Source organism: Gopherus evgoodei, chromosome 3, assembly GCF_007399415.2.
Source record: "Gopherus evgoodei ecotype Sinaloan lineage chromosome 3, rGopEvg1_v1.p, whole genome shotgun sequence".
NCBI lineage: Eukaryota > Metazoa > Chordata > Testudines > Testudinidae > Gopherus > Gopherus evgoodei.
Genome location: NC_044324.1, coordinates 148,869,843 through 148,883,651, shown reverse-complemented (window position 1 = coordinate 148,883,651; position 13,809 = coordinate 148,869,843). Strand labels below are relative to the sequence as shown.

General features: G+C 38.0%; 1 protein-coding gene across 4 annotated transcripts in view; it reads right to left on the bottom strand.

The window, feature by feature from the left end:
* The window catches only part of CHRM3 (cholinergic receptor muscarinic 3), a 475,313-nt gene that overhangs the window by 183,563 nt on the left and 277,941 nt on the right, over nucleotides 1-13,809 (bottom strand). For 2 of the 4 annotated variants that reach the window (XM_030556971.1, XM_030556972.1), the window contains one exon: nucleotides 3,689-3,795. The exons of 1 other annotated variant lie outside the window; for it this stretch is intronic. In XM_030556971.1, coding sequence (XP_030412831.1) covers nucleotides 3,689-3,711 — 23 coding nt within the window. In that variant the 5' untranslated portion in view covers nucleotides 3,712-3,795. Of the gene's footprint in view, nucleotides 1-3,688; nucleotides 3,796-13,809 lie in introns of those variants that run through there. One more of the 4 variants, XM_030556974.1, reaches the window with a different exon arrangement.

The window sequence follows — 13,809 nt, the reverse complement described above, 5'->3', positions numbered from 1 at the left end:
AAACCGGATTTTTTCAACTCTGGGTGGAGGGAAGTTTGTGTCTGAGTCTGTTGTCTGTCTGCCTGTTTTCTCTGAGCTTTGGAGAAGTAGTTTCTGTTTTCTAATCTTCTGTTTCTAAGTGTAAGGACAAAGAGATCAGATAGTAAGTTATATGGTTTCTTTTCTTTGGTAATTGCATGAATATAAGTGCTGGAGTGCTTTGATTTGTATTCTTTTTGAATAAGGCTGTTTATTCAATATTTCTTCTAAGCAATTGACCCTGTATTTTGTCACCTTAATACAGAGAGACCATTTGTATGTATTTTCTTTCTTTTTATATAAAGCTTTCTTTTTGAGACCTGTTGGAGTTTTCTTTTCTGGGAAATTTCAGGGAAATTGAATCTGTACTCACCAGGGAATTGGTGGGAGGAAGAATCAGGGAGAAATCTGTGTGTGTTGGATTTGCTAGCCTGATTTTGCATTCCCTCTGGGTGAAGAGGAAAGTGCTTTTGTTTCCAGGACTGGAAACGGAGAGGGGGAGTCACTCTGTTTGGATTCACAGAGCTTGTGTCTGTGTATCTCTCCAGGAGCACCTGGAGGGGGGAAGGGAAAAAGGATTATTTCCCTTTGTTGTGAGACTCAAGGGATTTGGGTCTTGGGGTCCCCAGGGAAGGTTTTTCAGGGGGACCAGAGTGCCCCAAAACACTCTAATTTTTTGGGTGGTGGCAGCAAGTACCAGGTCCAAGCTGGTAGCTAAGCTTGGAAGTTTTCATGCTAACCCCCATATTTTGGACGCTAAGGTCCAAATCTGGAACTAAAGTTATGACAGATACAAACCCAAAGGAAATTAATTTCAAGTCAAGCATCATCTTTACAAAGCACAGTAGTTTCCTAAACATCCCAGATGGGTCACCATCCTTATACTCCAGGTCCAGACATGCAAACATAATGGTTCCAGTTCTGATGTTCCTACTCAAATGAAGCCAAATGGGAGTTTTGCCCAAGTTAAAAAAAAAAACAATTAAGATCTATAGGATTTGGCCCAAAAAACAGCTACTTTCACCGCAACATATAACAGTGTAAACTCATAATAATCGTATATACAAATTATATTATAATATAAATTGGATAATTTTTCCTTAACACTGTAAACTCATATGGCCTAACTTCTTATTAAAATGCCATAAAACAAATTAGTTATTGATGAGCAAAACTATCAGGAGAAAAATAAAAAGTATGTTGCCTCACTGACTTTTAGAATTCTCGATAGATGCATTTTAAATGTATTTGAAAAAGAAAAGATATTTTAGCTTACATGGAACAAAATTAATTTTACAAATAAATATTAAAAGTATTAAATACTTAAAAAAATTAACATGAACATGTATCAGAGGGTAGCCGTGTTAGTCTGGATCTGTAAAAGCAGCAAAGAATCCTGTGGCACCTTATAGACTAACAGACGTTTTGGAGCATGAGCTTTCGTGGGTGAATACCCACTTCCTTACATGCATCTGAGGAAGTGCATGCATTACCCACGAAAGCTCATGCTCCAACAGACGTTTTGGAGCATGAGCTTTCGTGGGTGAATACCCACTTCCTTACATGCATCTGAGGAAGTGCATGCATCACCCACGAAAGCTCATGCTCCAAAACGTCTGTTAGTCTATAAGGTGCCACAGGATTCTTTGCTGCTTTTAACATGAACATGTCACCAACTTTCTAAGGATATAGCTTAGCTCTGGCCCTTCTCTGTGCAGCCTCTCCATAGTTCAGGGATTCATAAGAATGACGTCACTTTTGTTATTCTTCCTCTTACTTATTTGTAATAGAATTGATATTATGTGCAATAAACCTTAACAGATCAATCCAAAGCTACTAAAGTATAGCCAGTATTGTGATAAGGCAAACAAAAATGTCTTAATAATCATTACATCTAAACTTGAAGAGAGAATTTGAGATTCAGACATACCAAATGGTATAACTAATAAAACTGTGTGTGTCAAATGATTCTGTTTATCTTGCTTTTTACTTAATGCAATGAGTGCTAGTGAGCTGCCAAATTCTGTTTGATGTACTGCACTTTTGTAAGGAGTACAACACACTATTTTATTATTTCCTTATACATGTAATCCATTAAAAGCAATAAATTTTCCATTATTTTGCATTAATGGTATTTGCTTTTTATCTAATTTACAGTCAGAAGAATTACTACTTGCTTCTGGCTTTCTGAAAGATTTGTTGATTTATACCTCTCTACTAACTGGACTATATGGTTTCATGCCTTAGCCCTTTAAATTTTGCTTTGATTTGGGTTTTTCTACTGTCTTCATAGTGATCTGCCAGAGAGAGGGAGAGATGTGAGTTGCATGAAACTAACAGAAATGTGCTATATAAGTTCAGCTGTAGCTTGCATCTCTAACCTTCTCTTTACACTGAAAATGTTCACAGTTCAGAACAAGTTCAGTCACAGTTCTCTGAATCTAGGCAGCATATTTTTTTAAACCACACACATGGGTGAAAGTGATGTCACTGAAATCCAGAGGAAAGGAAGATTTGTTCTTTTTCAAAGTCCTTATATGCCCACCTTCCTCTGAGATCACTGTCCTGTCCCGCTATTATTAAGGTCAATAAAAGGCTTGTGAATATCATCAAGAGACAATCTGAGCTTCACCTAACTCACTCACAAGGAAAGCCAGCCCCTTTATGATTGGTAGCAAATGGTCTAGCCATCAAAAGAAAAATGTAAATTTAATTACATTAGTAAAAATAATAAATTTAAATGTAATTGAAAAAGGATATCAACGCAGAACAACTAATGTTGATCAGTGAATAGACTAAAAAATAAAGGAACGTATGTATGTATGTACATAAGTAAACACATATAATATAGTTGCCACTGCTGTTGAAACATTACATATAAGAAAAAAAACCTCACTAGTGCTGACAAATAGATTGATATAATTTTGAGCAGCTAGCAGCCCAAAACAATTGTAATTTAGGGATGCCAGCTGTGCTACTGTATGCAAGATACCATGCCCTAATTTCAAGATGTGGAGGCAAGGGGTAAGTCTTGCTTCAGAATTCATTTCAGCAGCTTATTGCTAGTGTTGAAACCACAAGATTTAGCTGATGTGCCATCAACGTGCTTTCATGCTACAGCTTGGTCAGATGCTTTCTCCAAACTGAATGTAGAGGCTAGAATCTTACACATTTCACAAAATAGTTTGAGTGTATTATCAGTGCTGCAGTTCTCAATGCAGGTATGTGAGGGAGGAACCTTTTTACATTTAAAAAATGGGTGTGTATTTGTATACAGGCTTTAAAGACACTGCTATATTTGTCACATAGCACAATTCCACAATATCAGCATTATTAAGCGAAGTTTTACAGAAAGCCATGGTGAATAAAAGAAAGAATACCAAAAACATAGACATGAACTCTGCAATTCAGGTTCACCTTAATAGCTAGAGGAGATTGTTTAAATGTTCCTGCTACTGACACAGAAAGAGAGGGACATGCAAGTATGTATTCAAGATGACATCCGTAATACTATGCAGTAAGGCAGCCTGTCTCAAAGTTAGAGTGAATGATCAAACATTCCCACGGATTCCAAATGAGGCTCACTTCTCAGAACAAACAATCTTTTCTGGACAATCATTTGTTTACTGAAAATCAAATAAAATGAACACACATATTTTGAGTTTATTACCTACGTAGTCCAACTAGGAACATCAAAGTGTTTGTTTGGATCAGGCACTGTGCAGTTCTGCAAACTCTTCTTTTGGAAACAAAACCAGTCCTGTGTCAGCACACAGGCTGAAAACAAAACAGACACAGAGGGGAAATTAATAAAATACACACCAGATGCAGAAAACAACAGCATAGATGAAGTCTGGCTATGACGCTAAAGCTAACCTTACTAACACTTAGCACTTGCGTAGCGATTTATACACCTGATTCTGATATTGCTTTTAACAGTTTTATACCAGAAGCATCCATTGAGCTAGATTCTCTAGCATATAAAGACAGTTTTGAGCTACTCCACTAACACAAAATTGTTCTAAAGTTGTTTACCAAATCTCCACATGGCAAGGTCCTTGGATGGCAAAGGGCTACCACAGCACTGCCAGCATACGCCTCAGTCTTCAGTTCCCTGTAGCTGGTGCATGGGATATACCCCAGAGAAATGGGTGTCCCAAAGTGTCTGTGTATGATTTCTGGTTGCTGTAACAGGCTATTGGCACAAGTATAGAGTGAGTCTTCAGATTGCTTTAACCTGTACCAGTGTATATCAGTCCCAGCTGACAATCTAGTACATTGGTTACTCCTGCTTTACACTGGTTTGAAATAGATCAGAATCAGGCCTACATATACATGTTTGAATTGTGTTAGGAACATTTGCTAACTAATACTTACAATGGCCCTGTGGGGCATGCAAGAAAGTGTCCCCATTTTACAGCTGGTGAAATGATCTAGGTCACAGCCACCAGAGTACTTTGTGCACCTCATAAACATCAATGTATTTATCCTCAAAACATCCCTTTGAGACAGAAAAATATTATCTCCATTTTACTGTTGGAGAACTGAGGCACAGCAAGATTCATTTACTTGCCCAAGACAGTCTTAACCACAAGACCATCTTCCTACAGAGGCACAGAGAGAGGTGAAGCAGCATGCCCAGAACCCCACACTGACTCAGTGGCAGAGCCATAGATAGAATTTAGACCCCCAATTCTGGACTCTTCCTCCAAACCACATTTCACTGCCTTTGGAACTTGCTGCTTAGAAAAGCAGGGGTTGATTATGAATTTTCACATATCGAATGAAAGAAATCAATGAACTCCATGCATTCATATCTCTTTATAAAACTGAAACAAAAATGTTTAAAAACATTCAGAAATATCATATATAGATCACCACTGACAAAGAAAAAAAGTAGTGCAGCAGCAGGAATACTCACTGGCTACCACCTTCCATTTATAATGTATAATTAGTACAAATTGAAATCACGTGTCATCATTATCCCATTTATCACACAGCAGTGCAGGCTAAGATTTTAATAACCCCGTCTGTAACTTTTCCACAGAAATATGATTCCAAGAAAATGCTGTGTGTGCTGGCTCACCGCCTCTTACCCCACCCCTTTGGCACAGCAACAGAACTCAGTTCTTACTGTTGCAATATGAGGAAAGTCAGACAACAAAGAGATCACTGGGTTTATTGGACAATCAACTTCTGTGGAAGAGTTACTGAAGAATTACAGCACAGTGATTGAGATTACAAGCTGCTCTTCCTTTGTGGAGGAAGAAGTTAATAATGTCCCAGATTTACTGTATATGCCAGTAGCAGCTCCCATCATACAGAGCTTAAACGAATCCACAAACTAATCACAGGAATCTCTTCACCTACCAGTCAAACCTAGCATCTGTTGGGAGGGAGATGCTCCTGTTTAAATATGCACAGCAAAGCTGTGTAATATTTTAGGGATGGGAGTGAAGATGAACACCCTTAATTCAATTAAAACAGAAGGGGTGATTTTAAGGAAACAGAATGGAATTATATTAAATGGGATTTCACCAGGAAGCCAGAATTTATATTCCCTGCCTTGCAAAGAGTACTGTATAATCACTGATAACTAGTAGTCTGGACCTCATGAGAGAACTTTCAGTAGGCATTTTTTAACACAACTTTAGCATTAATTCAACACTCAGATAGAAATGTGACACCTACTCCACTCCCTGAAGCAGCTAGATGTTTATTCTTTGAAGGTCTAGCATCCAAACACAGCATCCATCTCATTGCTGCTCAGTTTGAAAGATTTGAGTGAACTCTGCACAAAAGCTGCAGCTGAGCTGACAGAAGAATGTAAGTAAAACATGGTGAGGGAGGGGAGAGTAGCATGGATCTCACATCTGCTAGTGCAACCCACACTCATTTGGTGTGGTGCTCTGTTCCACAATGTGGTGGCTAGGCCACATAGAGATATTCATGAGGCTGCTACAGTCCTAGTTAAGAGAGCTGACCCTTTTAGCTCAGACAGTTGAGGCTCATATTTTTAGAACCTTAGGTCCTGAATTCAAGCCCTGATGTTGATAACCTGATGTAACTAGAGCTGGGCAAAAATTTTCAGCTGCAATTTTTTTCCAGTAAAAAAAATTAAGCTTTGCTGATAGAAACATTTCACAATTTCATTTCTGGTTCACCAAATTGTTTGTGTAAAGAACTAAATGAAAAATCCCGAAGTCTAAATGTTTCATTTAGACATTTTCAAAATGAAACAGTGAAATTTGATTCAAACTGGCCTCTTGTTTCAAAATTCCCTTCAGTTTTAGTTAAACATTAAAGCACTTGAAATAACAGCAAAATGTTTTGATTCACTGAAATTGAAAAAAAAAATCATGTTGGGGTCAACCTGATTTATCTTTTCCAGAGCTGCCATTGAACTGAAAAATCATTTATGCACACAGCTCTTGGCATAACATCTGCACTATGCTAATTCATCTTGCTATTAAAATGATAAACTTCCTAATATGTGCCAAACTATTATTTTTTACACCTTCCTGGAAATAGAGAACATTGCAGATATTAAACTGACATTACACATAAATGACAACCAATTCATCAGCTGGAACATTAATTCTTCATCTGAACTTGTACAGTGCAAGTCATGCAAAGGGGTGTTTACATGGCTTGATGGAAAATGCTATTAAGTATTTACATTGTCTGTATAGCAGAGAAACTATTTTGTATCACTAGACAAATCACATTTCTGGATGTACCTTGGATATTGTTACAAAAGTGTTTAATCAAGAATTAATATTTTTAGTCACTGAAGAGATTAAATGATCATAATAATTAAAGCGGGTTAAATATTGAAGAACAGGATTTTATTGCAACAATTTCTCCTTCATTAGTTTATTAAGTAATTAGTCATGGTGTGGGTTAATAACACACATCTCTTGAGGATATCTTTTTTTTAATGTTTCTTCATGAAAAGGATGAGCACAGTTTGTTTGCACCACTTATCTATGACATAATACTTCACCATTCCTTATGCTGGCCATTCTGCAGGCAGCTGAGAAATGGCTGCATTAGTGCTCGAGTTCTCTCAGTCAGAATTGAGTCAGAATTTTCAGTGGGGAAAGAGCAATAAGGGTTGCACAATATCACCCATTTAGCCATGCCTGACTCTGTCAGGTGTTCCATTGAAATAGAGTTGCAAAGTGAAATACTAAAGAGAGTATAGGTTGCAAGACTGGGTCCTAAATTTTGAGATAACACAACAAGCACATACTGTGACAAATCACCTATCATAAGTCTATAGTTCATATTTGATATTGAGTGAAATATAGTTAGGAGGTACTACAAAGTAAAATAAAGCCCTCTCTCTTAAAGGGAAAACCAAGTTGGATTCAGGTTGAAAACCCATCTATGATCATTACAACAGACTAAAACATAAGAACAGCCATACTGGGTCCATCTAGCCCAGTATCCTATCTTCCAACAGTGGCCAAAGCCAGATTCTCCAGAGGAAGTGAACAGAATGGCAATCATGGAGTGATCCATCCCCTGTTGTCCAATCCCAGTTTCTGGCAGTCAGAGGCTAGGGATATCCAGAGCATTGGTTTGCATCCCTGACCATCTTGCATCCCCATTATAGCTTTGGCCTTCACAACATATCCTGAGTTCCACAGGTTGACTGTGCCTTGTGTGAAGTAGTTCTTCCTTTTCTTTGTTTTAAACCTGCTGCCTATTAATGTCATTGGGTGACACCTGCCCCCGGTTCTTGTGTTATGTAAAGGAGTAAATAACACTTTCTTATTCACTTTCTCCACATCATAATTTTGTAGACCTCTATCATATTCTCCCGTAGGTGAAAAAGCTGAAAAGTCCCAGTCTTTTTAATCTCCTCTCATATGGAATCTGGTCCACAACCCTAATCATTTTTGTTGCCCTTCTCTGTACCTTCTCCAATTCTTATATAGCTTTTTTGAGTTGGGGCGAGCAGAACAGCATGCAATATTAAAAGGCATGGGTGTACCATGGCTTTATATAGTGGCATTTATTGTTTTCTTATCTATCCCTTTCCTAATGGTTCCTAACATTGTTAGCTTTTTTGACTGTTGCTGCACGTTGAGTGGAAGTTTTCAGAAAATTATCCACAAAGCCTCCAAGACCGCTTTCTTGAGTGCTAACATCTAAATTAGATCCCATCATTTTGTATGTATAATTGGGAGTATGTTTTCCAATGTGCATTACTTTGCATTTATCAGCATTGAATTTAATCTGCCATTCTGTTGCCCAGCCATCCAGTTTTGTGAGATCCCTTTGCAACTCTTTGCAGTCTGCTTGTGACTTAATTGTCTTAAATAATTTTATATTATCTTCAAATTTTGCCACCTTACTCCTTACCCCTTTTTTCACGGATCATTTATGAATATGTTGAACAGCACTGGTCTCAGTACAGATCCATAGGAGACTCTGCTATTTATCTCTTTCCATTCTTAAAACAGACCATTTATTCCTACCCTTTGTTTCCTGTCTTTTAACCAGTTACTGAATCCATTAACATATAAAAGAATGGTTGTTAGACTAGAGCAAAAGGAAAGTGACCCTTAGGGCAGGTTTATATTTAAAAACTGTGCTGCTATAGCTCTTCAGTATAAATCCACTGCCGTGAAAAATGTTAGGTATGCTGATGCCCGCTCACCAACTTAGCTGTTTACACCAGGGGTTAGGTTGATATAACTCTGGCACTCAGGAGTGTGGATTTTTCACACCCATTAGCAATGTAGTTATACCAATGAAAGTCTATAGTGTCAACCTGGCCTTAGAGTTGGTAATAAAACACAAAAGTCAGCCTAGAAACAACCACTGCATCAAGACAGCTTCAAAGGACCTTTTAAAAGTTAGGAACTGGGCACAGAAATATAACAACCTAAACTGCTTAGCCAATGCAATGGTGACTGAGTAATGGTGAATGGCCATAGATGTAATACAAGTGTAAGATTTAATGGTAACCAACACTGGGAAGGAAGATGGGGAAAGAAAGGACAAGAATTACAAAATTAAGATAATGTGATGGTGTGGGTTACTAACACATCTCTTCAGGGTATCATTTTTTAATGATTCTATTACTTTAAAAAGAAAAGGGTTCATAAGTTACCACATGTGAGGTTTCAATTACACACACATTATAAGCATTACAAAAAAGATACTGCTATCTTGCTAGATGGATAGCCTTTTGACTGGGACTGAAATAGGGCCTGACTTACTGCCCTTATTCTCGAGATAAGCTATTATAGTCAACTTGATTCTTTGTATACGTAAGACCTGCAAACTTGACCTCTTGCATTTTTTAAAATAAAATTCTAGTTGAGACTAAAATGACACAAAGATCTTTAAATGGAAGTGCTCCTTATTAGGGTAGGTATTATTATGGGTGTAATATTTCCTGTCTTCATTTGTTGTGATAATAAGATGCCATTTTGGCTCTACGTTGTGAAATTGATTTCTATGCCTCCTTTATTCACATATTAATATTTCACAAAAGTGGTTTTCTTCCTGCAAGAGATTTCAAATTCCATGTTTGTCTCTCTGGTCTATGCTTGGTAGACAATTATATAAGTAATATGTTGTCTTTTCTTTCCATTTATTACCAGTTACATATGTAAACATGAATGTAAACTCTAGGGAATCAACTGATCTCATTGCTAGGTTTTCCTTTCTAAAAATTTAGATATTTTCTGACTAGCAGTGAGAGAAAATAATGAATGTTCTTCTCAATATTTATTAGGGAAGATTCTAATTTGCATCTTTTTAGTTTCTATATTTGTCATGACTCCAGTGAAAGAATCCATTAAGGAACAAAAACGACTATAAATCTTCTAAACAGCCTCCTTAGTGATTGGATATGCCTACCACTAAACCCACACACCAAACGGGGGATTTCTAAAGTCCTATGGACATAGACCTAATGGCCAAAAAGAAATGTGTGTTACAGTGTGAAGCCCTGATGCTTCTACTTACTGTGGTATTGAAAGGGCATAAAACCTTTTTGATCTCTGGAGCTTCTGGTGTAAAGAAAGTTGTAGGCTGAGAAACATATCTTTAACTGGATCTCATTAGGAAGAGATTAGGGATCATTCTGGACAAGGACATCCAAGTTAATGTTAAGTGACCGCAAAAACAGCTCTATACCACAACAGAGGGAAGAAAAACTTCAAAGACCTGGTTTGGGATCAGAAATTTCCTGCTGTGAATAACTTTTTTTATATTGTCATATTTGCAGTATGTGTTTTGTTTTATAGCCTTAAGGAAAATGGTTCACAAAACAGACTTCTTCTTGTGCTGTCAGCCTCAGGATTGGAATATAGCAAGTTTCCAAATGCCAGCTGTATACCCATATTCCAGACAACTTAGGACAGAGGTGGATAGGAGTGCTTCAACTTTTTCAACTCTATAGAAATATGCAGGTTCGTAATTAAGTAACTCAGCTTTGAGTTAAATTGCACTTACTAACATAAAGAGAGAACTCTGTTTATGAATTTGTGGAAACAAGATGGTGGATGAAAGTATTGTATAGAAACCAATTAAAACTGAGACACAAAAAAGAAAATCAAACTGATCATGAATTTCTAGAGGTTCATTACAGATAAAGCATCAAAATGCTACATAATTATATGAAAGATTCTAGGCTATGTCATTGGCCTGGACTTGCAACTTAAAGCTTGAAGAGTAAATGTTTCAAACGGACTTTTAGATTCACATAAGGAGAGTCTAGATCATAAATTTGTTATGGACATAAACCTCAGCTTATCTTCTTGTATGGACTGAAATCCATATTTGGACTTACACACGAGCATTCCCTGCACGGCATTCATTCATCCCATTTTCCATTTAGGTTTGGATCTCTTTCCTTATTTTTGTAATGTTTGGAGAATGGAAGGGGAGGAAGGAAGGATGATAGAAAGCCTACAGCCTTCTCAACCCTCCTTTTTTGTCCACTGTTGAGATGAAGTTGTTACCCCTTTCTCCTCAGGAGACAGCAGATTGCAAATCCCCATATCTTCTAGAAGGAGAAGCAAGGCACCTGATATCAACTAGTGCCAGCTCGTATTGAAACTGAGAAGGGCTACGAGTTGACTAATGATGCTTAGCGCTGGGCTGCAGGTTAATAACTAGGGATTGTAGGGTGTCTGAGCCCTAGATCATTGCTCATAAAGAAAGGCAGCGGGCTCCTGTTTGCCAGTCGTACTCCACTGTAGTGTAGCAATTTCTATTTCCATAAAGCTTTATTGTGATTGAAGGAGCAGGAGGTTGTGCCAGGTGGCCCCCTGAGAAGCCTGCTTAGGGGAAGCAGACACTCGGTATCCCCTTGAAGGCCAAAGAACACACAGGCTTGAGGACTGGAGATTGGGAGTGGATACAGGCCATGACCAGGGCCGACATTAGGGCGATTCAGCCAATTCCCCGGAATAAGGCCCCGCGCCCCTAAGAGGGCCCCGCAACGTCCCGAAGGAGCTGCTGCCAAAGTCCCACCGCGGTCTTCGGCAGCAGCTCAATCGCTGCCATGGAGGAAGTCCCTCCGCCAAAATGAAGGTGAAGGCACCAGCAGCCGATTGAGCTGCCGCCAAAGTCCTGGCACTGTTGGCGGCGGCAGCTCAATCGTTGCCACTGTCTTCGGCGGCATTTCGGTGGAGGGACCTTCCGCTGTGACAGCGATTGAGCTGCCGCCAAAGAAGGTGGGACTTCCGGGCAGCTCCTACGAATCAGGCCCCGCAGTGCCTAAAGCTGGCCCCATGACTCTACCACCCAAAAAACTATAAGAATAAAAAATAGTCCCAAAATCCGCAGGAGGGTGTTATGTTCACAGCATACCCAGAGAAAAAAGTTAGAAAAAAAAACATAAAATGCTCTTGCTGGAGGGCTACAGTGTAACACTACTTTATTCCTTAGAATTTAGAATAACAACACACTAGAACTCAGAGATACAAAGCAGAATGCTCCCTAAAACAGAGAGGTGCAACTCAACCCAATTTACTCCAGGCTGGTTCTGCAGACTAACTGCCCAGATTACATGCTTCCCTACAGAGCTGTCTAGCCTACAAGCAGCACTGAAAACCACAGAGAAATTTAGAGTTATAGCTTACAATTTTAATGTAGTTTTCTATACACCACAGAGGGAAGGGCTGCACTAAGCAAATCTGAATTAATCTAGCTCTAAATTCAAAGAGTTTTCATGTAACAGTCTATATATTGCTAACCCTAGAAGCCCCAGGTTTCACATAGCTGTATTTAAAATGCAGTTGAGTACAATAAAGCATAATATGTTAAAATGTCCCTTTCTTATATGAGAATCTCTATTCAGTTAGGTGATCAAGTCAAATCACAAGTTTCTGTGAAAAATATTCTCACTTAACTAACACAAAAAGATTCCACTGTTGTTAGCCCTGCAAAAAACTATTACAGAACAAACCAAATTATTTTTTGCCTCATACAGCTTAAAACAAAACTGACTTCTAATTGGGAAATCTTAATTACTGGAGATGAAACTGAGGAAAAAACAATGCAAATTGATTTTCAGATGCCCAGTTGAGTTTCTAATCTGATGGAACCATTGACAAAGAATGAATATGTAGTCCCATATGATTTTTAGAGTCCTCTTTGACACTATAACTTTAAACTGCTTTGAGACTCCTCTTTAAACAAACTGGAGTGAAAAATTTGCAGCATATTTCATATCTACAGTATAATGTTAGCAGAATGAATGCTACAGTTGAAGATTGATACTTGCTTCTCATTTTAAGATGAATTTTGGATTCTCACTCTAGATTGGCCAAAATTCAACAAATCTGCCTGAATTTTTCATTATTCTGCTAGATGTTCTTATTTGTTTATTTTTAAAATTTGGAAGGTGGGAAACAGAGTTGAATCTAATAAGGCCTTCATGAGATAAGACAAGATAGGAAAAAATACCTCAGAAGCTCGAGTTTTAGAGCGAGAGAGAGAGACAGACAGAAAGAGCGCTTCACATCTCAAACCTGCAAACTCCGCATTTGTTTTAATGAAGGATAGTACCTTTAACATTTTACGGAAAAATCTGGGTGCTTTTAGAATTATTCAGTCAGATTTTCTGGACGTATAATAGCTCAGTACAGTCCAGTGTCAGTCCACTGGATCTGATATGATAATTGTAGCAACCAAAAGTGAACAATAGCACAAGAGGAAAGGAAAGAGCAATGCAACAGAAAAGACAACTATTAGGAGGGCGCAGGAATATGTATATTTAACCTAGCCACCCTCTATTTTAATATTCATTTTATATACCTACATTATACCAATTTTATAGACTCTTCAGAATGTAAGTGAAAGTATCTTAGATTTTCTGCATTTATGTAGTCTCTGATTTATATGGATACTTACTGAGGTGTCACTTACAACATCTTACACATCACCTCTGAATATGACCCTCTGATTTTCTCCTCTGGAATCAACATTATCCATTAACACACTAAAAATAGGAAAAGGCAGTCACTATGGAATCACTTCACACACCTATTCACTTTTAAGGATTATGAGCTCCTCATGGATTCTGAATATTACAAACCAAGCATGGACTCTGGCAGTAGTTTACAATATATTACTATTTCACGTATGAGGAGAGAAAGATATTCCATCTTTCAAAATGAACAGTTTAGATCAATGTGTACAGAAGGCAATTGCTAAAAAGTTTTTTATTTTAATTAAGAAAATTTCTAGACCAAAAAAAAAATCTTCGTTAAAATTAAATTTGTCATTACACCAGTGGCAGCTCCAGGCACCAGCGCT